The sequence below is a fragment of the Trachurus trachurus genome (genome assembly GCF_905171665.1).
Source record: "Trachurus trachurus genome assembly, chromosome: 23".
NCBI lineage: Eukaryota > Metazoa > Chordata > Actinopteri > Carangiformes > Carangidae > Trachurus > Trachurus trachurus.
The window spans coordinates 6,994,011-7,018,440 of NC_139912.1; the positions used below are offsets into that span (position 1 = coordinate 6,994,011).

At 43.1% G+C, this 24,430-nt stretch overlaps 1 protein-coding gene across 1 annotated transcript; it reads right to left on the bottom strand.

The window, feature by feature from the left end:
- Window positions 1-627: 627 nt before the first annotated feature.
- Window positions 628-15,235, bottom strand: LOC311006277 (G1/S-specific cyclin-D2-like). Its single transcript, XM_083999047.1, has 5 exons — window positions 14,809-15,235; window positions 13,705-13,920; window positions 10,541-10,700; window positions 6,652-6,800; window positions 628-3,776 (listed from the first exon to the last, which is right to left on the bottom strand). Exons 1-5 carry the CDS (start codon window positions 15,004-15,006, stop codon window positions 3,612-3,614), a joined length of 888 nt encoding a protein of 295 aa, XP_083855173.1. The 5' UTR covers window positions 15,007-15,235; the 3' UTR covers window positions 628-3,611.
- Between the last annotated feature and the right edge of the window lie 9,195 nt (window positions 15,236-24,430).

Below are 24,430 nucleotides of genomic sequence, written 5' to 3' on the forward strand. Positions count from 1 at the left end.
CGGGTGCAGTCTAATTCCCGTACAACTCAGTGTATCTGTCACAGCAGCAGAGCCGATATGTTTTTGGGGTTTTTTTTCCATCAATGTCAGACAGTTGAATACAAACTATTCACACCGTTCATTCAAAGTGTTGTTATAAAGCCAAGCTACATTTAGGTCAGATATGAGTTTACCTGAGATGTTGAACACAATTAGCCTACTAATCCAAATACATTGAGAATCTTACAAAATTTACAACAACAAAAAACCCCTTTGTTTATATGCAAAGCCTGGTTTCAAATGAAAAAGAAGTCAGAAGTCATTTGAAAAGACAAAAATTAACAAACTTTTTCTTGCCATCTAAACACCACTTGTTTTCTTCTCCTTCTCAGGTAGGATGTTTATTATGTCATGCAGTCATACCAAATAGAACTTGTGTATTGATGTCTACACCATAAAAACAGCAGTAGCACTTGTTCTTGAAATACTTGTTCCATGTTTGAATGTTTTAGTCGCCCTCTGATGGCCGTAAGGAGGCAGGAGCCCAACAGCATGAAGACAAAATCCAACAGTCATCAAAAAACAGATACAGTAGGTGAGAAGACAAATCAACCAGTCACATGATTTTAGCCAATTTATTGAGGACAACATTTTTGAGGTACATTGTGTGGTTGCACATGGATAAAGTGGGGGATGAGTTTGCAAAACAACCACACCGAACAATGACAAAAAAAACAGTCCTGTGGTTTAAACGTAGACTAAATGGGTACCTCAAAAATAAACAATACTTAATTTAAATTCAATGAACTGGTCTAAACATGCCAATAAAACTCCAAGTAGAAAAAAGCAACAACTTTTTTTTTTTTGTCTTTCCAGTACATGTATAACATACAGTAAAGGCTGTTTTTGACTTAGCACCAGATGCAATGAAACCCCTATTTTAAAGTATAGGCACTTTTAACTGCTCAGTGAAATCTGGTGGTTGATTATTTCTTTCTCTTTCTTATTTATTTTTGCTTAATTGATTGGTTTAACGAGAAGAACCACCATAGTTCCTCTCATCCAGACAGAAAAAAAAAAAAAAAGTGAAACCCGTCCAACAAATTCAGAGTGAAAACGACAATGTGAATGTGACGTGTGATGAGGTAATGAAGAGATGGATCGCTCTATCTGTCCAAATTAACCTGAGGTACACAAACATAACAAAGAAGCAGCAAGAATATGATAGAGTATAAAGATACAAATGAAACAATAAAAGAATAAAACATGCTAATCAAAAAAGATTTGCAAACACAAGTACTTCCAGTCCCGCACCGAAAACTATGTTACGTTCCCTCCAGTACACATACACAAGAAAAGCAGACTCGTTACATACAATTTTCATAATATAGCAGCACACAAGTGACTCACAATAAGGCATCTTTGTGTAAGACTAGAAAAGGAAAAGCAAAATAGCAGCAAGAAAATGTGTATAATCTATTTTTCTCACTTTGGAATTATGTCTCACAAATTATACACAAAACCTTTAAAAGCATAAAACATATTGTCTGTTTAAAGCAAGTTTTTTTCTTTTTTTGTAGAGAAAGAAACACAAAAAACAAAAACTTGAAAATTTGGCTTTTGCACAACAGAACATGCAGAAACAAACGAGGATTTGTTGCATCTCTGCTCTTGGGGAAACAGGTTATATACACAAATAAACTTTGACACAATGTACTGTAAACCCCCATCCTACCCATGTCTGTAATGGAGAGAAGTCCTATCAATGGCAGTTCTGTAATATTTCAGTTCAGAGAGCAGTTAACGTACAAAACAGCTAAACATTTTTGGACACAGTATGTGTTTATCTGTTGTTGGAACGTTTTTTGACACGGCTTTAAAAAAAAAAAAAATTCAAGTAAATAAAAGCACTAAATCAAAAAAAAAAAAGAACAAAGTCTTCATGTGACTTGGCTTTATGTAGTTTCTACACTATTATACTAAAACACACATTATCCTACATCTACTCACCCGTCGAGGCGTAGATTTCAAGACAACGTGCGTTACCCCATGGGAATCCAGCCCAGAAAAAAATCAAATAATTTAAAAGAAAAAAAACCTAGAAAACAAAAAAATAAATGACCCTAACAACCCACTGAACTCTCCTCGATTACCGTCCCCTTACCAATCTTAAGGAGTGCGTTTATTTTTCTTTAAAAGTGCATCAATATTGTTACAAAATCGCCCTCTCTCCGAAAAGTTAAATGTTTAAAATGGATTAACAGGAGAAACTGCGGCACACACACCCAAAACTGATCCTGCAGACATCATCTCGGATTTTTTTTTTTTCCTCCTTCTGTGTGTCACTCAAGTATCGTGCAACTGCAGAAACATCATAAAGCTTAAGGTTACGTCCTCACTGTTCTCGCTATCGCCCGTCGATCCAGAAGTCTGACTTTTTCTCCCCTTCTCACTTTCCACATGCCAATCCTTTCCAAAAAACCTCACTCACGAGAAAACCTCTCAATCCATCTTCATTCCATCCTTCCTCCTCACTCAAACCAGTAAAAACTTGACAAATCTCCTTTGTTTTACTAGTAACTTGACATCACGGCTACCTGACTGAGGCTTTATATATATAAAAAAAAAAAAGGAAAACCTCCTCTAATCTAACTACTCAACACTTCTAAAGAACTTTCAAACATGTAGGAGCGACACCAAAATCAGAACAACAAACAAAGTGTGGTCTCGCTGAACTCAAATACACGTACACACAGTCCTGTTAACACACACACGCACACACGGTCTGTGGATTTTTTTCAATAACTGACCTTGTCTACTGTTTGAACCTTTCAGATTATTAGCCACCGCTGCTGCAGACCTCGAGCCCGGTGCCCCCCTCCTCCTCCTCCTCCCCGACTCCCTCGTGTCCTTCCTCTGCGAGCGGGCCCAGCCCACTCCTCCTGGCCAGCACTCTTCAGCATAAATAGTAAGCAGTGCTACAGGTGCACACAGTATGATAGATGGAGAGAGCAGCTAACTACAGTAGCGCTCCTCCGGGTGGATATCAGCTCTGTTTAGTAAATGCCATTGTACTGTATTATCAGCATTTCAATCACGACTATACGGATTTTCAGACGAGGAAAACCCCAATAAAACTGGTAATTGATAACTGCTTGCTAATGATGATAAAAGAGTAACATAACTAAATGCTAGCTAAATATACATCATTTATAACATTTATTTTTGCTAAATTCTATCAAAAAGAAACATGTATATTTCATATAATAAGGCTATTTTTTTTTTCAAGTAAGAAAATATATTCAGGTTTCCATTCTGGGAAACCTAAGGCACTATCAAGTTTTCAAGAATTACCTTTTTTTTTCTTTAAATAGCTTGTTTGGTTACTTGTGGCCCGTTTTTTTTTCTTTTAAAAAGGTGAAAATACACCCAGCCGGGTGTAAACGGGGCAAGAAGGAAAAAAACTAGACATTTCTTAATTTCTAAAAGTTCATCGATTGTCACACCATCGCTCATTCGGTGACGATGCAGATACTGGCAGCGCGAGCACCCCCTCTCGCTCACTAGTTCATTGGTCGACAGCTCTGAGCGGCGTGTGAGTCAGGCGGTGGCCCATGGCGGCGACGGCGAGCTCATAAGTTGACGTCGCGTACATCTGTGGGGGTGCTGGACTGGTCTTGCTGCTCCCTGGCTTTGTTGCCGGCTCTGACCCCGGTCTCCTGCCGGTACTGCTGGCCCTGCTGCAGGCTGGTGGCCAGCACACGCTCGATTTGCTCCTGGCACGCCCTCAAACAATCCTGGAACAAAAAAAAAAAGAAAAAGGGTCAGACGTTGTTACACATGCATACTCGCGTTACGCCTCTCCATGTGCCTAAATGCTTTCAAGACTGGCCAGACAGTTACTCACCAACCAAACAACATGGTGGTGAATTCTTTTTTGCCCAAATCTGTAACCACTCAACATCGCATGGTGAGCAAACACAGCTTTTATTTTGATAATTTAGCAAAAAATATAAGAAAAAAGAGACAGGATGGGACAGAAGTCAAAATATATTACAAAGTATGTTCTTTCATACACAAAATATTGAAGAGAAATGCAAGACATAAAACTATAATTCAGTCAGTCTGCATCTAAAATGATTTCATCCCATCAAATGTTTCCTTCCGGAGCCTGTAATTCACTGTAAATATCAATAATTCAAAGTTTTACACTGAGCTGTAAAAGAACGTTACGGTCCATGGATGTGAGAATGAGCGGCTGCGTGACGGCACACTGAGCTGGTTCTTCCTCAGCTGCTCTCTACATGATGATACAACACGCTCAGTCTGTGGAGAGTTTCATTCGTCCACCTGTACGTGCAGAAACTAAAAAAAAACAAAAAAAAACCTGGCGTTTCTGATGTCTGAGTTGTTTAACAGCAGCTTGGGTCACATGGCGTGGCATACCAGCAGGGAATTATGTTTTTTTTTGTGTGTGTGTGTGTGTGTGTGTGTGTGTGTGCGGTAGGTGGTCCTGTCCGTGTCTGCATCATGACCAGAACAATAGGTACCAGTACAGTGCGATACCAACAACGCGGAGCGGCCAGCCGGCGGTCGGCGGACACACGAGTCCTCCCTGACACGAGACCTGTGTGCATGTCTGAGGTATGAGGGAGGGAGGGAGGGAGGAGGGGGTTACAGTCTCCTTAAAGGAATAGTTCACCAAAAAATGAAATTCCGGAGTAGTTTTTTATTCCTCAAAGTGCATCTGGAGACCCGGGAGGCCGGTTCGTAGTCAAAACGAAATCCTTATATGAGAGTCAATAGGGCCCGACACAAAAAGGTCCATAAAACTACACAAAAACCTTGCTTGTCCGCTGCAATCCAAGTGTCCTGAAGGGATATAGTCCAGAGTTTACCAGAAACAACGTCATTTAGGACATTTTTACAGCCTAAACAGTCCTGTATTGAATTTGCCTGGGGCGCGTGAACGTCAGAGCGCAATACAGGACTGTAAAGGCTGTAAAAATGTCCTAAATAACGTAGTTTCAGCTTAACTCTGGACTATATCCCTTCAGGACACTTGGATTGCAGCGGACGAGCAGTATGGAGGAATATTACAAGGTTTTTGTGTAGTTCTATGGACCTTTTTGTGTTGGGCGCTATTGACTCTCATAAGGATTTCATTGGACTACGAACCAGATGCACTTTGAGGAATAAAAAACTACTCCGGAGTATTCATCAGCATGAGGGAGAATTAAATTTTTTTGGTGAACTATTCCTTTAAGAGCTCTGTGGTCTATCAGCGGACAGATAAGTAGATCTGAAACTCTCCCCCCCCCCCCCACCCCTCGAGCCCTCCGCCTCTCGGGGTTTACAGTACGGTCAATCCCAAGTGGAGGCCTAGAGGAAATGGCTTTGACCTACTGCACCCCGACCCCTGTGAGTTTGGGTGTAAAACAGAATATAGGACAGTGGGACCGGATGTTTTTGGACACGTCCTCTTGTGAAATAGGATCTTCTTCTACTTCTTCTGCCGTCCGTCCATCTGTCCGTCGGCCGCTGCAGGTTTCTTTCTGTGCTGCTGAAGATGTGGGAGGTCCGGCCGTCGCTGAGCCGGCTGCTGCAGGGATCTTAAAGAATTCACCGAGGCTCGCAAAAGAGGCCAGCATTCCTTTGAAATGTACGGATAATTGGAACCTGATGGGCTGCTGCGGTCGGGGGGCGCCTGTTGTGACGGCTGCAGTGTTGTTGTTTTTTTTTTTTTTGCGGGGCACTCACCATGGCAACGTAACCGCAAGACAAGGCAAACCGTGTTGTTCCTGCGCGTGGTCCAGTGACTTTTTTGGGGATTTCTGGGCTTCTGAATCTACTGGGATAAATATGGTTCATCTATGTTTGTTTTGTTCATGTAATTCAGTTCATTGCTATTTTATTTATAACACAGCACCTGTATAAAGTGCATGCACCACTCAGAATTAAAAATGCTTTTAATTGCACACTGATAAACTGTAGAAAAGCTTATTATGATGGCATGTGGAGGTTTTAACACTCAATGCAATCTATGGAGGCCCATTCACTTCCATTGTATCTGTAACACGGCATCTGTATACATTACAAACTCCATTAAAGGCGGTGATGCATTCAAGTCCAAGTATTTTCAAGTTCACTTTCACTCCATCTACATGTCCATCTCTAGATTCATTATCACCCTGCACGTGTGTGAGGTCGGCCTGGATAACTTTCAGTTTCTTCGTTGGCGATTTACGGGAAAGAGAAACTCCTTTCACATCATCATTACGAACATATTCCTCCACCAGGAGGGGCACACAGCTAAAGTGGGAGCCATGCAAAGAAATTGCATGTGTCCTACCACAAGAATGTGGGCTCTGAGTTTTAAGAAGACATTCCCTCTGCCGCTGCTCTGTATAGCAGCAGTCTGGCTCCCCAGACAAGAGCCAAGAGCTCGCTCTCCCTCTCCCTCTCTCCCTCTCTCCATGAAGAGTAAATAGCTTCAATCTGCCACTACTGAAGTCATCGCTGTTGTTTACTAAAGAGCCTTTTATGCAGCTGTCGTGAGATTTTGCAATGATTGTTATTAACGACGCATTGTTGTGCAGCGCTGAAACTATTGAGCAATTACTTCTGGCAGGTATTAAAACCTCCACGAGCGCGGTATACATGTATACTCACCACCTCTGTGTTGGTGATCTTGGCCAGCAGGTCTGTCAGGTTGTCTCGACTCAGCCTCTGGTCGGCGTGGTCCAGCTGTAGGCCACAAACGGCGGCTCCCATGCTGCCCGTGGCGATCATGGAAGGAGGATTCATGGCGAGGCGGTCATCTGGCAAAAGGAAAAAAAAAAGAGTTTTAAATGTTCGATTAGTCAAGCAACGGCTCCAGGACATGATGGTGACACACGGAAATCACATTTGTAGCCGTGACACGAAGAATCAGCCCAGAGGAAGTATGAGAGAGAGAGAGAGAGAGAGAGAGAGAGAGAGAGAGATGAGAGGTGCAAACATCTGAATCATCTCCAGCTCTGCAGCTGAACCCGACTTTCCCACAGTCTGAATTTCAACAGACGACAGCGAGCGGCTGCTGCATGGTGGAACCTGTGTGGTTTCCTTCACTTCATACAAACTACAGCCGTGATTAGAAAAGCAGAGTAGGAAGCCTCCTACTCGCTGAGCAATGAGTTCCAGGAACGACTCCCCCCAGTCCGCATCCGAGCCCCAAAAAGGCTTTTTAAGCGAGAACAGGCCTGGATGGCGGAGGAAGACAGGAGGGGCGGTGCGGCGCGGGCAGCCGTGACGCCAAACAACCAGCAACATCCACTTTGTGATTTCCAGCTCTCACCTTGACGACTACCAACTGTCGTTTTTATGGGAAACTGCGGGGTCGTTACCCACAAAGCATCTCCTCTGACCAGATGACCCCCTCGAGTTCACTAAGTTTCAAGAGTTTCCTGCTGAGAGGAGAAGAAGAGGAACCGAGAGGTCCGGAGCCGAGAGGAGGGACGTGTTTGACCCCGTTGCTACGGATGATGTCATGTTTAATGACCTCACTACGTCTACAGTGAATAGTTAACAGGTGACCGATTCGGGTCAGTGAACACGAAATGAAATCACATCCCTTACAAAGCTCTATAGAGCTCAGTAGATAAATGAGAGATTGAGGTTTAAGGGAGAGATGCATTGTGGGTAATGTAGGCACCACACTAGAAAGGAGACGTTTAGATTAAAAAAGACGACGTGTTTGATTCTGCCGCTTCAGTTTTGATACTTGAACATGTTACAGCCATTAAATCGTCGATGAACTATTGATAAAACCCCCATAGTAATTATAGACTCAAAGGGATAGTTCAACATTTTTGCAAATTGGCCCATTGACATAATCCCTATAGTCATAGCAGTAGGTTCGTTACCTTTAATTGTCGGTGCAAGCTATTTTTAGAACGGCGGAGCAGAGCCGCGAGCTGCTCAGAGCTACGCTACGGAGGCTGATGGGATTTCTCAACGTGAGACAGAGTTGTTTTCCAGGTAAATGCAGAGACTGCTTGCCGAAAAAACTGCCCCCAACGGGAACGTGCATCGACGGTTTTTCATGAATTTACCGCTAAAACAACTCTGTCTTGTAACATTCTGTTATTATCTCATAACGTGGTGAATGTGCAGGTCACAACTTGTCCACCGGAGTGTTTTGGAGTTGTTGGATTGTGTATTGTATTTGATGAGTTCGATGAGGGAAACCAAGAAATCCCATTAGCCTCCGTAGCGTAGCTCTGAGCAGCTTGCGGCTCTGCTCCGCCGTTCTAAAAATAGCTTGCACCGACAATTAAAGGTAACAAACCTACTCCTAAAACTATAGGGATCACGGCAATGGGCCAATTTCCCAAAATGTTGAACTATCCCTTTAAAGAAATTGTAGTTATCGTCGTATTTGATCCAAAAGTGACACGAGAAGCAAAACATCCTGCGGCAGAGTGGGTCTACCTCCACCCTCCTCTCAGAGTTAGGATCTACTTTTTGTGCCAAACTGCTTTGTGATTTACTTTCTTTAAAAGGAAAAAAGTCAGAAGTGACACACCCCTCCTAAGTTAAGAGCTACTTTTAGCATTAACTTTTTTTTCTTTTGAAACAAGCCCCTGGTGATTTTTCCACAATTACAACACACACAGGCTTCTTCCGGTCTCACAACACAACACAACACAACGAACACTGATCTCAAAAAGTGTTGCACAAGTCCGACCCGGGACGCAGAGCTGCAGCAGCCGAGCGCAAAAAACCCGGTCCTGGTGGCCTGATAGAGCTTTGATTAAACCCTGGAGAGCAGCCCGCCGCCTCGCTACGCCCATCTTCTCCTCCGGGGACCAGCTGTCCATAGGAGGAGCTCCTCCATCATAAGAATAACATCTCAACTCCATATAAAACTCCAAACATTTACATTACTGCAGAACCACAGCAGGCCTCCTTTTTTTCCACTGTGGCTGCTTTGTGCTCGGGATATAACTAGCTGCTTATGAATAGCAGGCGACCAAAAGAAACACACCCAAAAACGTGTGACACTGAAAAACTGTGCTAAACGGGGCATGAAACTCATTGAAGGAGAACTATGGTTCCAATAACTAGCTCTAGTAAACAAGTGGTTATTGGGCCAGATATGACTTCACTGGCATTCGTGAGGAATTTCGCTGCACTTAAGTGACCTCCTTTTGTTTTATTTCCTTCATTGAATTAGCCGAATGGCAGCAGCAGCAGCAGATGAAAAGGCAGCCTTGTGACAGATGAGCGCTGTATATTATGTGTATTAGGTGATCCTGCCGTCGTGTTTCTGTCCAGGATATGAAAATATTAGAGGGATTCCTGGTATAGACTGAGGAATGCCATGGAAATTCACCTAGGGGAGGAGGCCTGAGGGGACATCTGAGTTTGCGCTTCTCCAGAACCCTCCAGAGTTTATTCTGGACATGAGGCCAGGATGGGAGGAGGAAGGAAGATCACTGGATCGCTGCCCTGACTTTTTAAACCTGGAAGCTGCTCTGTCAACAAACAACACCGGCAGAGCGGCGCAAGAACTTCAGCTGCACCTGAGTCATACATCAAAGTGTGTGTGTTTGCTGGAGTAAAACTTACAGTATGATACAATCACGACCATTACCCCAGTGCGGGGATAATCTAAACACACGCGCTGATAGGATTTTTCTCAGGCACTTAGCAGAGAAACATGGAAATGACCACTCTGAGCAGCTTTTTGCAGCTGGTCCACTCCTGCTGTCGTAGAAAACCCCTACTACAGGCTGCGGAGAGGAGAGAGAGAGAGAGAGAGAGTGGATAAGGCAGCCAGAGGAGTGCGCTGAGAGAAGAAAGAGGTCACAGATGACTCACGATGGGAGAATGTTTGTGTGTGTGGGAATATTCTTGGTGGATGTTGGAATAGCAAGGCAGCGAAAGCAGCGAACGTGTGAGCGAGTTAAGCACATAGATAGGGCCAGCGATGGGAATAACCGCGTTTAAAATAACGGCGTTACTAAACGGCGCTACTTTTTTCAGTAACGAGTTATCAAAGAAGTTACTTTTTCCCCCCTTGCAACGCCGTTATGACAATACAAATGCACCGTTACGCAAATTGGCCCATTGCCATAATCCCTATAGTTTTAGGAGTAGGTTCGTTGCCTTTAATAGTCGGTGCAAGCTATTTTAGCTATAAGCTATTATAACGTGCATCAGTGGTTTTGCATGAATTTACCTCTAAAACAACTCTGTCTCGTAACGTTCTGTTATTATCTCATAGCGTGGTGAATGTGCAGGTCACAACTTGTCCACCAGAGCGTTTTGGAGTTGTTGGATTGTGTATTTGATGAGTTTGATGAGGGAAACCAAGAAATCCCATTAGCCTCCGTAGCGTAGCTCTGAGCAGCTCGCGGCTCTGCTCCGCCGTTCTAAAAATAGCTTGCACCGACAATTAAAGGTAACGAACCCACTCCTAAAACTATAGGGATCATGGCAATGGGCGAATTTGCTAAAATGTTGAAACCCAACACTGAATAGTACACACAAACACACACAAAAAAAACGGCGTTACCTGTGGCACAGAGGGCGATGAATGTGAGCGTGTGTTTGCGGACCATCGCCAGTTTGTCTTTGGGAAGCGGAAGCCTGCGGATGATGTGCTCTATAAAATCGTTGGGGATGACCGAGGCCATGTTCCACTTCAACTTCCCCAGCACCACCAGCTCCCAGTCCTTTAAAAGAGACACAGAAAGAAAGAAAAAACACATAAAAGATGATCAGTTCAAATACAGTTTCTTGGCACACTCAAGAGGGTTAAATGGCGTGCTGCCATGCCTCCATTGACCGTGAAAAAGATCACAGTCCATCCCCATTCCCAGAGGAAATGGCTCTGTAAGAAGAGTAACATTTCTTCACTTTATCTCTCCTCGCTGTATCTTATTATCTGCGTGCCTTTCTCATTCCTCGCATCCTTTGTGTTCATATCGCCGGCATGTGACAAGCTTTGCCCCGCTTAGAGGCCCTGCCAATGAGACAGCTAGCCCCTTCCTTCCTGTCACAAGCCTCAAACAGCTAGCATGAGTTTGCAGTGCACAGGCAGCAGCAGCACAAAGCTGACTCTTCATGCAGTCACTCTTTGCACCGGCAGAAAAAGATGCACACACTTAATGATTTAATTTTCCACCATGTGTTGAGTCACATCTTCTCAACAGAGTCAGTTTGCTGCAGGTTTAAGGACTTTGAATGAGTAAGAGCATTAAGTGTCTCTGTAAAGATTGAGTTAAATTTGTGACTCAACATGAGTCAATGTGCATCAAAGTGCCCGACCATTTAAAAAGCTAAATGTTTAAAATATATGCGCTGAAATTTGTCAAATTCAAAATCAACATAGCACCGAAGAACTCCAGCAGAGACCCCTGCAGACGTCACCAACATCGTCACAACTAACACAATTTACTCCCACACAGAGAAGATAACCACTGACTCACAAACTCTCCCTGAAGCTCTGCTCCAGGATCGAGCCATTCATGTCACTCTACAGGTTAAAGCAACCACAAATATACGTGCAGTGCACATTCCTAAATCTTTCCCGAACCTTCACACGAACCATGATTCAGTGAATAAACGGAATTTTAAAAAACTAGGTTGTTTCACAATCATAGATCCAGACACATTTTCTAACATGTGCAGCATTTCCTCATCTTGGTCCTGAATGAAAACGGTTACGACAACTCCTAAGAAGCGATTTCTCCACTCGCAGCATCATCATCTTTTAACATTAAAACCGTTACGTCCGGGACCAGATTCATGTACAATCAATTGAAGTTTGAAACATGACTCTGTCCCAAGTTGGTTTAAAACTGTAGCACGGCGTTACACTGACAGGTGTTTCTATGACTTTGTCCTTCCTGTGCATATCAATAAACCAGATGTTAACTGGAAGTACAAGCCGACAGTGAGCTGCATGTGTCAGACTCTTTTAAAAGGCCGGAGATGAATAAAGTGCTGATGATTTCAACTTCTCACTTCCTCTATGGGAGATGTCACCTAAAAAAAAACAAGCGTAGTAAACCGTGAAACCCCAGCAGCTCCGTCAGTCAGGGACGGCCCCCCGCCCCGTCGCCGAACGCTTCTCTGATGTCTGAAATGTCAGCCATCGCTCACTTTTACGTGGGTTTCCAGTACATAACCTGACGCACACATGCTTGCATTTAACCCGTTTATCCCCACAGGAGATTGTCGACTGTGAGATGAGCAGGGCGGAGGTTTTTTTTTTTTTTTTTTTTTGCCGTCGGTGCGCTCACTTCCTGGACAGCTGCCCCGACACACTCATACACACCCCTCCACCCCCCTTTAACTTCTCTCTTCCAGCTGAAGCAGCCGCCGCAGCAGCAGCAGCAGCAGCAGAGTGTTCGTTTCAAGGAAGAAGTGCAACATCTTTCCCTGGCCCTCGCCGCGTCCTCTGTGCATCCTGTGAGGATATCCAGGAATCTGGAGTCTTACGACAATATGGAGCATCAAATGGGACGATTGTCATTTCCCTCAACAGCTGCAGGCAGCACGGGGAGGATGTATACTGAGCATGTGGAGCTGCTTGGTTGAAATAAAAAGCATGTCTATCCCTTAAACCATCATATGGTCGAGAGCTGAAGCGATTTTACTGAATAAACGAGGGACATAAATGTAATCTGCAACTATTTCAATATGAGAATAACGGGTTATTTTGTCTTTAAACATAAACTCTGGGAGGATTTGCTGCTTTTCTTTGGGATGCAAGTCATCATTTTGTCTGTAAAACATCAGAGGACAGCGGTAATTAATAGTCTGTTTTGTTTTAAATGTGCCATTTGTCTTCATTAAAACTCCTTGTTTTGTTCAGCCAACAGTCCCAAACCTAAAGATATTCAGTTTATAATTTCATAAGACAAAAGAAAAACTGAAAATCTTCACATGTGAGAGTCTGACACCAGAGAAGTTTCTGTCAAACCATGATTCAATTCAGCTCTACTTTCCTTTGTCTATGTGATATTTAGCAGAATATCTCAGAGTCTGAATCATGGAAAGTTTGACCATAAAAACACCAAATCCAATCTGCTTATAAGGACTCTGTGGTACGTGAGAAAGCTGCAGAACGAGCCTGTATACGGACCTAATTTCACAGAACAAATGATTAATATGAATTGATAATGGTATGTATGGTCACTTGCAGCTGTTGCTTTGTCTCCTGGTTTAAAATCGATTAACAAGTTAGATATTGGTAAAATAATCAAAACTATTGCTGTGAACACCCTAAAGATGAAAATGCTCCTCTTAATCCTCAGACAGATGTGTGTGGACGTGATATTCTAGCGCACTGCGGCTGTTGTTATAGTATAAATCCTTCAATAACTATTGGAAAAACAGAGCAAGTCCATATATTTTAAGATAAATCAAAAAGAAAGAAAATCTATGCTGCATAACTGGCACTAGATGGCATCATCACATGCCGCTCCAGTCCACATGGATCCAAAGAAAGGATGTGGCTGTATTGTGCACAGCTCCTCTTATAAGGAAAATGGGATACTTCCTGTGAGACAGATTAAGCTATTAGCATTATATAAATCATCCCTAAGAATGTGACACTGCATTTCTAAGATGCCACGAATCAATGAATGTGTGAATGACAGAATAAATGAATGAATGAATGAATGAATGAAGGAAGGAATGAATGAATGGGGTCTTTTCAAAAAGTCTTACCAGCAGTTCTCGTGCTGTGATGGAGTAGTCTGTGTACATGCAAAGTTTTTCTGCTGATAGTGGCCGGCTGTCCTTTAACTTGGAGGCCAGGAACATGCACACAGCTCCCAGGAGCTGCAAATAACTCTTTCTGGTGGGCACCACCGCTAAAAATCTGTCCAAATAGTTAATAGCTAATGGGAAGACGTCTTCTCCGCTCTTCTCCTCTTCGCACACCTGGAAGGAGACAGAAATAAAAACACACAAACACACAAAAAAGACAAAATATTAAAAAGGCAGGAAAGAAACTAGGTTATTTATACATAGAGGAGCAGTTAATGTGGTGGGGGGTGGGATTTTTCCACGCTTGTTTTGTCTTGGGGGTTTATATAAAGGTTAAATCACTAATTTTAACATGTCTTTAAGTCAGTCATGAGCTGCAAAGTCAGAACAAGGCAGAAAACAAATTACTTTCAATGGGAAGTCGTTCAGCAAACCCCCCCTCCACCACCACCACCACCACTCAACTCAACTCCACTCCCTTGTGCCTCCTCTTCCTTGTTGGGGCTTGTCGAGTTTTAAAAAAATATTTAAAAATAAAAATAAACCATATAGGAGCTTCAAAACCGATGCACAATGTTGTCTACGTGTTGCTTTACAACCGTGCAACCATTTAGCTTCAAAAATGAAAGTGTTTTTTTGTTCACCCCCACTTCACGTTGCCTTGCTTTGCTGTTGAGGCTGTGACACTTTTAAAAAAATTAATAATAATTACAATAAAGGGGAAAATGTCGGGTTTTCGACTGTGTAAATTAAGCCAAACTTCTCCTTTGTCGCCTGAGCTTGCTAGCTGGTCGTAAAACACAATGTAAATATCTTAGCTAGGCTATTTTCTCTTTGAAGCTTAATTTTCTTCGTGGAGGAATTTCCGACTCTCCCACGCCTTTGGTGAGTCATTGTCATGCAATTGTCAAATAGGTTAACATCCATGACAACTCTCTATGAACTGAAAAATGAGCCAAAAATGTGTGTAAACATGCAAAATAACAACAAAAACTGCCATTAGCTTAAAAAAAAAGCAGCAATGCATGACAAAAAAAAAAAAAAAAAGTCCAGTCCACAAACCTCGTGCATCCAGCCCGCAACCATTCGTCTCATATAGGGCTGAATATCCTTCTGGACCCTGGTGAAGTACGAGCATGGAGGTATATAACTGTCCTCTATTGTTAATAAACTTTGCAACACTCTGTCATCATAAAGGATGTTTGGGTCAGGCTGGGCTTTCACGGTAGGGTCCGACTCCAGGCAATACAGCTCCTCCATGACTCGGCCCCCTTCTTCGTCTTCCTCCCACCCCCCTCCAACTTGTTTTTGCTTCTTTTAAAAAAACTAAATAATAATAATATTAATAATACAAATAAAATAAATAAATGTCACAATATTATCGACAGAGGAGAGGAGGAGGAGGAGGAGGAGGCGGCGGAGGTGAAGTGCCCAGGACGAAGCATGAAGCTGAGACTGCTGGCTCTCTGCTCCGGTCCTGCTGCTGCTGCCTCTCGGCTCACTCAGGCTCTCTGCGCTGCTGCTGCTGCTGCTGCACACACTGCCGGCAACACCACGAGGAACAGAGGACATCCGGTGTGGCCTTCAAAATAAAATCTACAAGGAAAAAAAAAAAAAAATCTGGGGGCCCTCTATTGCTGTCAATAATACACACATGATACAAACCTTGATTTGTTGTATATACTTTTGTACATTACATTTTATTTTATTTGCTATTGCTATTTTGCTATTTTATTATGTAGGCTACCTATAGTTTGTCCTTTATATTCGTATAGGCTAGGCTACTATATGTTGTTATTGTCACTGTATCGTCGCTGTGTGTCTGTGTGCAATGCTGCTGCACTGTAATTTCCCAGCTTGGGATCAATAAAGTATCTATCTATCTATCTATCTATCTATCTATCTATCTATCTATCTATCTATCTATCTATCTATCTATCTATCTATCTATCCTGCTACAAACTCATTTCATTTGTCTAATCTGTCATTAGCCTACGAATCACCATCCTAGTTTTTACCCATCTATGGTTTTTAATATGAAATGGTACCAAATTCAGCTAAAAGTTAAGACCTGTAAACTGATACCAAGGCCAATATCAACAGTGTCTGTCGATTGTATGATAATCATGCATACTAGCTATTCAAATTGGCACTTTTATTTCAAAAAATTTCAAAAATATTTAAAGCCCCTGTACAGACTTTTCATTTAGTGTTGATTTTGTCGACCCCTGCGGACGAAAGCGGTGGTGTTTCTTTTAGCAGCTATCTGCAGCGTGCATGGATGAGGTAATGTAGCCTATCTATTCGTATCGTTTCGTCAGTGGTCCGACCCGACCATGCCTTCCGGAGGTATTAGAATTAGACTACTTAGAAATAGCGTATCTTCACACTGGCTCATTTGCTGTTGGAGGTAACAGAGACATATCAGCAGAAACCAGAGACTTTTGCGTATCCAGTTAAAAGCTCCGTACTGGGGCTTTAAAAATTGTCTAATCAACCAAAGATTTCGCGACCCCCCTGCAGTACTTCCGCGGACCTCCTAGGGGTCACGGACCCCCTGTTGAAGACCTCTGTTCTAGGAAACCATTTGTTTGACTTTCTGCCCCGTTATTCAGCTTTTATCTGCCTCCCCATGGCTCCAGACTGCTCCTCCTAAACGGGGGGCACTTTGCCCCTAAAATTTGAGACAGTGCAAGTACATTTTTCATCTACTTGCACATGTGCAACCAGCCTGATGTTTATACAGATCCTTCGACCCCTTTACACTTTATATTAATCATTGACCATTATAATTAATTTTTTCCCTGTTGTTTGGTTGTCCTTGTCTGTGCATGGCTCCTGTGTCTCTGTTGTACTGTGTGTTTGCGTGACATTGAGATCTAAAGAAAGGACTACACAATCTGTCAACTGAACTAGTTTAGTTTAGTTTAATACGTTTATTTGTATCAGGGACAATGTACAAAATAACATTAGTCTCGAGATGAGAAAAGATGCTTTACCGGATTTAGCTTACTTTCCATCCGTAGTCCCTACGTTTGACCGAAAGCTTGGTCTATTAAAGATACAAAAACTTCCATCTGATCCAAGTGTGCAGATTTCTCCTTTTTTGTACACATGTGCAACTAGTAGCCTAAAGTTGCTGTTTGTTTTATTTTTAACACTCAAAGAATCTGGAATCTGTCATTACAGGTGGCCAGCCAATGTGTATGAGGATCATGAATGAAAAGGAAATGTAAATATTTGCTTTGCAAGTTGATTTGTGACCCTAAATTTTCCATTTGTGCTCCTAAAATGTTAAATTAGGGGCCACAGTGCTCCTAGTAAAAAAGAATAAAAAGTTACTCTGGAGCCCTGCTCCCCCCTCATTTCCTACAATATTTTGAAAGAGGCAAACATTGCACCCATGACTACACCAACCCACTTTTATGGAGCCTTTTAGATCAGAGTGTATGAAATATAGGCGAGCGGGGCAAACAATGGAAATAGTAATTATATTGTTTTGAGAGCTTTTTTGGTGGTTGCTGATTCCAGAAATTAAGAAACCCAAAAAGAGCAATGAAATTACAATCCAACAAATAAACAAATACAGTGCAGCAATACTGTCTTTGGGAGCAGCAAAGTCAGTGTGAATATGCTGCATGTATAAAAACATACAGTTTATCTTAACAAAATACACTAGAATAGTATTATGACAATATAAGTATTTTTCTGTCTTGTTATAGTATAAAATGTTGTAAATCTGCTTAACAATGTTATATCATATGTAAACAGAGGCATGATATTTAATCAATATTACACCTGCAGCAGCAATATTATAGTGAGCAGCACAATAGAAGATAGATTAAATGACGGTTTATCTTATACTTGCATATACAATAACATACGAGATCAGTTCTGGTGAAATTCAAACCCCTCACATGAGCTTACATCTTACCCAAAAAAGGAAACAAAATAATGACCACCATATCACTATGAAGACATAAAAATGCTTGAAATCTCACTTTATTTGACACAAGACCTTCTACACATCTTCAGCTGTAAAATAAAGTATGCAGAAAATGTTTTATGAGCTTGTTTGAGGGCAGCAAATAGCAACAAGAATGCTGCTATAGAAACCTGGAGGAATGCCATAGCTGTACTGCTGTACAAATCATAGACTGTTTACATTATTGTAAGCAGTTTATAGTACAAATCAGCACTTTGTGGTGTCTGCTGCTATTAGACCTGTATATCCCCCAAACCAGCTGGCTTGACACGTGTGAGGAGGACGGCGCTCGAAGATGGAGACTGAACTGACCGAACCTCTGACAGAGGTCAGTACATCACTGTTGCTTGAAGCAATAAAAGCAGGCGTGAATTAGTGAAATAAGTTAAATGTTTGCAAACATAGTTTTTCACACTTTATTTATATTTATCTAAGTTTTACCCTAGAGCTAGTTCATTGACTATAGACGAACTAGCTAGGCTCTGGTTAGCTTTAAGCTATAGCGCTACCTAATCACATAAACATGAAGCTATTCTATTCTACTCTTTGGGAGTCTTAGCCTTAATTTATTTCCAAAACCAATTTCAATGACATTAAACATTTTTCTGCATTACATTGTGTCCTTTTTAGCCACATGGAGTTAGGTATTAGCACCATCATGCTACCATGAGGTTGACATCTTTGTCTTTTTGTGACATATTTTGACAGTGAATGGTATTTAATTGATAGAGAAAGACTGGCATTAAGCTTTAGTTCAATATTAGTCAACATTTGTCCAACACTTTTGTTTATAACCTACAAAACTAATGTCATTATCAGTCTCTGCTATAGCCTACTAGGCCTACCAAATAGGCTATTAGCATGCTTGCACATAAAACTTTGTATACTAGGCTAAAAATCAACATGTTACAGTAGCATTGTCATTGTGAGCATGTTAACATGTTGATGTTAGGATTTAGCTTAGGATGCTGCTGTGTTGAAGTGTGAGACTCATAATGTTACTAATATGGAGAGCTGCAGCTTGTTTGTAGGCTATATTGTCTTTATTCTAATAACCAGAGGTTCTCTGTTTAACAATGTATGATCGACTGTGTTTAAAGTCATTGCTGTGACTCTATGAAATCACTTCTGTTTTTAATCAGGTCATAGACTTGCCACATGAGCTGAAATCCATGGGACACAGTGTGATGTTGCAGACATCCTTATGGCAAAGGGTGTGGACGGCATGTTGATCCCTTTCCAGAGAAAATTTTTCCGTTAAGGAAGTCCTTTGGCATGGTGGCATGCCAAAGCATGAAAGGAGGATGAGGATGGACATGCAAATCTGCAGAGAGCACTTATAATAATAATAATGATAGAAAAAAAGAATGTGTTTGTTATTTTGTTCTTCCAAGACAGGATCTAGCAATCTTTAAAAAGGTAGTCGGACCATAATAGAAAAGGAAGTTACAAAGTCGTCAGCTCGCTATCACTTGTGATCTATGAAGGCCATTTCTGTTCCGTGTGGCTCTCATTGCTTGTGCGGTTGCAAGTGCCAAATTATTTATCACAGACATCAAAACATGCACAAAAAATCTTTTCATGCATCTAAATTTGCTGCTTCCGATCATGTGTGTGAGCATATTTGCACAACTTTGAGTCAAGAACTGAATGACAGCAGCTGAACTGATCCACTGCTGACTGGAGCAACTTCCCCCTTTTCACCGCCGCCACCAAAGAACTGAATGAGATATGAAGTTTCACTGAGAAATTTTTTTTTTAAAGAGAGAGAGAGAGCTCTGTGGTGCTATTATGAGACAGACTGTGAAGTGAGAGTGGGAACTGTCTCTGAGGGAATGTCAAGGTTAGCAAGATTAGTTCTACTTCAAAGGAGGGGGTGTACGTTTGAGAGGATTCATCTTAGAATTGAGATTTAATGTCAGAGGGTTATCCCTTTGTCTGTGCATGGAGAGGCTGACAAATCCCCAGGTCAGTGTTTTCTGTCTGAAGGGGGTCTCTCCTTCTCTGCAAGAGGCCAAAGAAGCCTACCATACCAGACATTCAAAGGCAGTGACACTTGAGGGAAACAGAGGTGTTAGACAGATAAAGCAGCCTTACCCTGTTGCTGCTGTTTGTGCATGTGTCCTATGATAACACATGTCAGCCGCTATCACACACTCCGGGCTGCACAGAGGTAACAGAGAGCGGCCAAAGCCCTGGGAAAACGTGGAGGAGCGTGAAATCACCTTGATCCAAAGATTCCTGCTGCATACCAGTCCACTGAACCCACCAGAGCACAGGGGCCCGGAGATGGGCAGCCTGCCACAGATCAAGAGAAAGAGACAAAGAAAGAGAAAGAGAGAAAAGGTGGAGGGCGATAGTCAAGATCTTTAATCCTAGAGATTGGTCTGAAGCTTAACATCATCTTATGTATTTCCTGTGCGAGATCAAGTAAGTCGCTTCCATGAGGGAGGCCTCGCTCGGATATAAACACAGGATTTACTTTTACATGCCAGTTTCGGAGGCCAAGCTTGATTACAGGTTGCCCATGTGCTCTGAGTCAAGCTGGCTGTTTGGGTTTACTGACAGTAGAGAAGAGGATGCTATGGCAGGAATGCTGTGGTGTGAACGGTGGTGAACACTCCTCCCAGTGCTGAGTGATAGCTGGTGTAGCTCAGCCAGTGGAGGAGATAAAGTGGCTTCTGTCTGTCACATGGTTGCATACTATATGCTTTCACATCAAGTGATTACACCCCTTTGCTGCTGGAAGTGGACTAAACGCCCCGTTCCCAAACATGAAAAAAAAAAAGAGTAGGCGACATAAATGTTCATGGTAGTTCTTGCTCTTTCACATGCTATTCTGGTCATGCTATCAGCAGCGTGGAGCGAGCGCCTCTATCACGAGTGTCACACACATCAAAGCCGTCCTGTCACTGCCACTCGCTGTGGGGTGGCTGAGGGGAAAACTGGGAAAGAAGGTGCTTTCCAGGAGGACTTCAGCAGATCATGTGCAGGACTGAACTGGACTGGACTGGAGGAATATAACTGTTCACTGCCTTACAGCTGCTGTGGGTTTTTTTTTTACCCAGCATCTCGTAATTATATTTTTTGGGGATGTGTAAATCCCACTTCCGTAAGCTCTCGAGCAGCTCCCACCATCAATCCTTTAAGATGTGACTGGATTGCCCTGTGGTGCAACCAGCTAATTTGCACTCAACTACGCAGCGAGATTAGAAAACAAATGGAGCGTCGTCAAATCAGCACAGGAAAAAGAGGGTGTTCCCCGCGCAGTGTCCCAGGAATGTTTTGGCTAAACTGAAAGCCATCATTCAAACTCAAATGCCAACATTGAGGAGACAATGACGGGGACAGACGGCAACATCCGGGCCTGGTCTTTAGTTGTCTCGGCCGTGAACACAAGAGGGTTTCTCTTCTACAGTTTGGGCCTCGGTCACTGCTCAACCCCCCCACCACCACCACCCTCCACCCTCCCTTCTCCCTTCTTCCATTCAGTCTGTATACAAGTCTGACGTCCGGCAGCTTGCATCCCTCACTCCTACCAGAGCCTCGGAGAACATTGCCCTATTCTCCGCCATGCACTCAGGAGTAACAGCAGACAGAGGAGGGGAGAGGAAGAGGGTACATTTTAAACAAAGGGTTTCTATAAGGTGATGGAACAAGGGATCTAGGCTCATACTGCAAGATGCAGCTGTAAAGAATCATTTAAATGGATAATTTTAACATTTTATCCGTATTTCCTTTCTGGAGAGAGTTGGATACGAAGATCAGGACCACTCAATGGCTATCTTAGCTTAGCAAAAGCAAAAATAGAGCCTCTCTAAAACTTACAGATTTACATTTTATATTTAGTTTGTTTAACTTGTGCGAAAAGTTCTAAGTTTAAAAACTTTAATTAGATTTTTATTGAGCGTTTCGCACCACGCTGTTTGTTGGCTGCTCCACCAGGAGCATGCTCCACATGTCTCACTGTAAAAACATCAATTTGCTGCAGACTGTTTCTGCTGGCAGGTGCTCTAACGCACATAGACTCCTTTAAACCATTGATTTATTATGTTACAACTAGAATTAAACAAGCATTTACATGGTAGCTACAGTAGGTAATGAGGATTTTGTGACCATCAGACAGAAGTAGCCTCGTTGTTTCCTCTTGTTATGAGTCATTATGCTAAGCTAAGCTAACATTCTGCAGAATATATGAAAAAAAACAGATGCAAGAGTGGTGCTGATCTTCCCATCTAAGCTACCCAGTGTACTTTCCAAGGTTTCCGAATGTTCCTTTAGTAATGTGACTATAAGGTCGTAAAATTTCAGATCTATTGTATAAGCTGCAGATCCAATTCCCTAGGATTGATTTTTCTATGTGTGGGTGTTGGGAAGGGACACTTAACACAAAGGGGAAGCCTGGATTAAGTCATAGGCGGCAGGCGACATAGGTTGGATTTTAAATGGGTGAGATCACATCCTCTCATTTCACACAGTGGACAAACTTAACTTCAAGAAGGAAATCACTTATATTTACATATGTATATATAAATGTGTGGATGAGATGAGTGTTGTGTCTGTCTCACCACCACCCGCCCGCCCTCATGCAAGCCAGACTGTGCAAAAGCAGAGCATGCATTTTCAGTAATGTCCATGTTCATGGTGCGAGAGGCCCGCCGCGTGCATCAGCAAAAGAGAGAGTGATGTTCTTCATGTGAGCGAATGGCGAGATGTCTGACTGTTATATAACTCTGCAGTGGGGGCCCCCAGCAGTCGTCTGAAGTTCCCCCAGTTTTCCTGCTCTTTCGCCTCACAACACACAGATGTCTCAAGGCGGCGCAGAAGACAAGAGCGTGGGGGGCGGGTGGTGGCGGGATGGGGAGGCGGTGGGAGGGTTAACTGGGCTGCGGCCAAGAGGCAGCGGCTGCCTGCCTGTCACAAGTGAACAAGTGTGTGTGGTCAGAGATTAGGGAAGGAAGGACACAAACAAAAATTCCAGCGGAGGAGCTCCTGTGGCAGCTGTGGTTTTCTGAGTGCGAAGGATGCTTGACAACTGGAGTCCCCCGATTGGCCCGTCAGAGACGAAGTGGGTGTGACCTGGCAGCGTCCGGCTTCCTCTGTGTGATCTTAAATGAGAAGAGTGACAATTCATCAGGGACAGGATGTCCAATAGGAAGACAGATCCCAGGGGTAGATAGAGGGCCTTGCAGCTGGCCACTCAGTGACCTTGGATCAAACAAAAGTTAGTCTTTCTCTCTGTCCTTCTCTCAAACACTCTCTGTGCCCATTGAAAAAACGAGGCATTAATCAGCAGCAGAGGACTGAACGGGTTTCCAGTAAGTCATTTTGTGTGAGTTTATTTTAAACCAATGGGCCTCAATGTTCCACAAATAACATTGCTTTCTTCGTCCGTTCACTTCCCTTCAACCCTGCAACATTTCCACTCCTGCACACTTACATTTCCCTCCTGAGAGAGAGGAGGAAATGGGGGGCCTCGCAATGTGAACGAAAGCTCTTTGAAAGTGGCTCTAGTGAGGCGATATGCTGCTTATAAACGGCGAGGCGGGGAGGGTTTCGGGGTCGGGCTGCTGGGGCCTGGACTGTCTGGGAGCTGCCTGGTGTTTTCCTGTGTGTGATGCATGCTAACCCTGGGCCCCCTTCGACTACGGGGGCTTTGGCATAAAGAGGCCTCTGTAAGGCTGAGTCAGCTCCAGCCCTAATTCACCTCATTGGTCTCATTGCTTGATTAAATTCAGCAGGGAGACTCCGAAGGCCCCTATCCCCAAACAGAAGGATGGAAATCAACCTGTTATCACTCTGAGAGCTGGAGCCTGCCACAACAATGGGTCCTCATGTATCGCACAGAGGGGAGAAACAGGCTGTGAGCTGCAGCCAAACACATCGATGCGCACTGATAAGTACTGTCAGTTTAATAGATCTGAGTGGGGGTGGGAAATATTGTTTCTGTGACGTAACCCTCGGCGTAATGACTTTGTCTGACAATTGAAAACATTCTCGTCCTCATGCCGTTGCAAAACAGTCTACACTTATCCAATCAGGCGTGGAAGACAATGGACTTGTGTGTGGGAAAGCATGAAGGGAAAGCCTATATAACATGATATGCTCCAGAAACGACCACTTTGCTTCAACCACAAGACAATTGTCTGGTCCAATTGTCTGTGTCTGTGAGCTAACCACCGCAGCTGGCAAGGCAAACAAACAAACACTCTGGGTGATGGTGAAATCTAACGTTTCTTTTGCATGTTGTTGTGCAATGTGGCGTTCCAGAAAGCCCGGGAATAAGTACGAAAGAAAAAAAAAATACAACACAAACAGAGGCATACCAGGCCTATCTGCAGGAAATGCCAAGATACCAGTTTGCACGGCGATGGCGCTGTCAGGGGTGGATGACAACATCATTCTCCTCCCATCCCCTGACGTCCAGCACCGGCTTTGATCCTGTACCACATGTGGACGTCCAGCAGGCAGGAGCAAAGGGTCCAAACTGCCCGGGTGGTGCCCAGAGACCATTAGCTGGAATCTGTTTCCACCACGGGCGTTCCTGTCTCCGAGCGCGCGCCATGGGATTTCACACCCTGAGCAACACGAGTCAAATCATCTCATCTGTGCAAGAATAAGAGACAAAACAAAGCCGTGGATATAAAGATGAAATCTGCATTCCTAGGAACTACAGTATAAGGAAAAGTTTATTTTCCA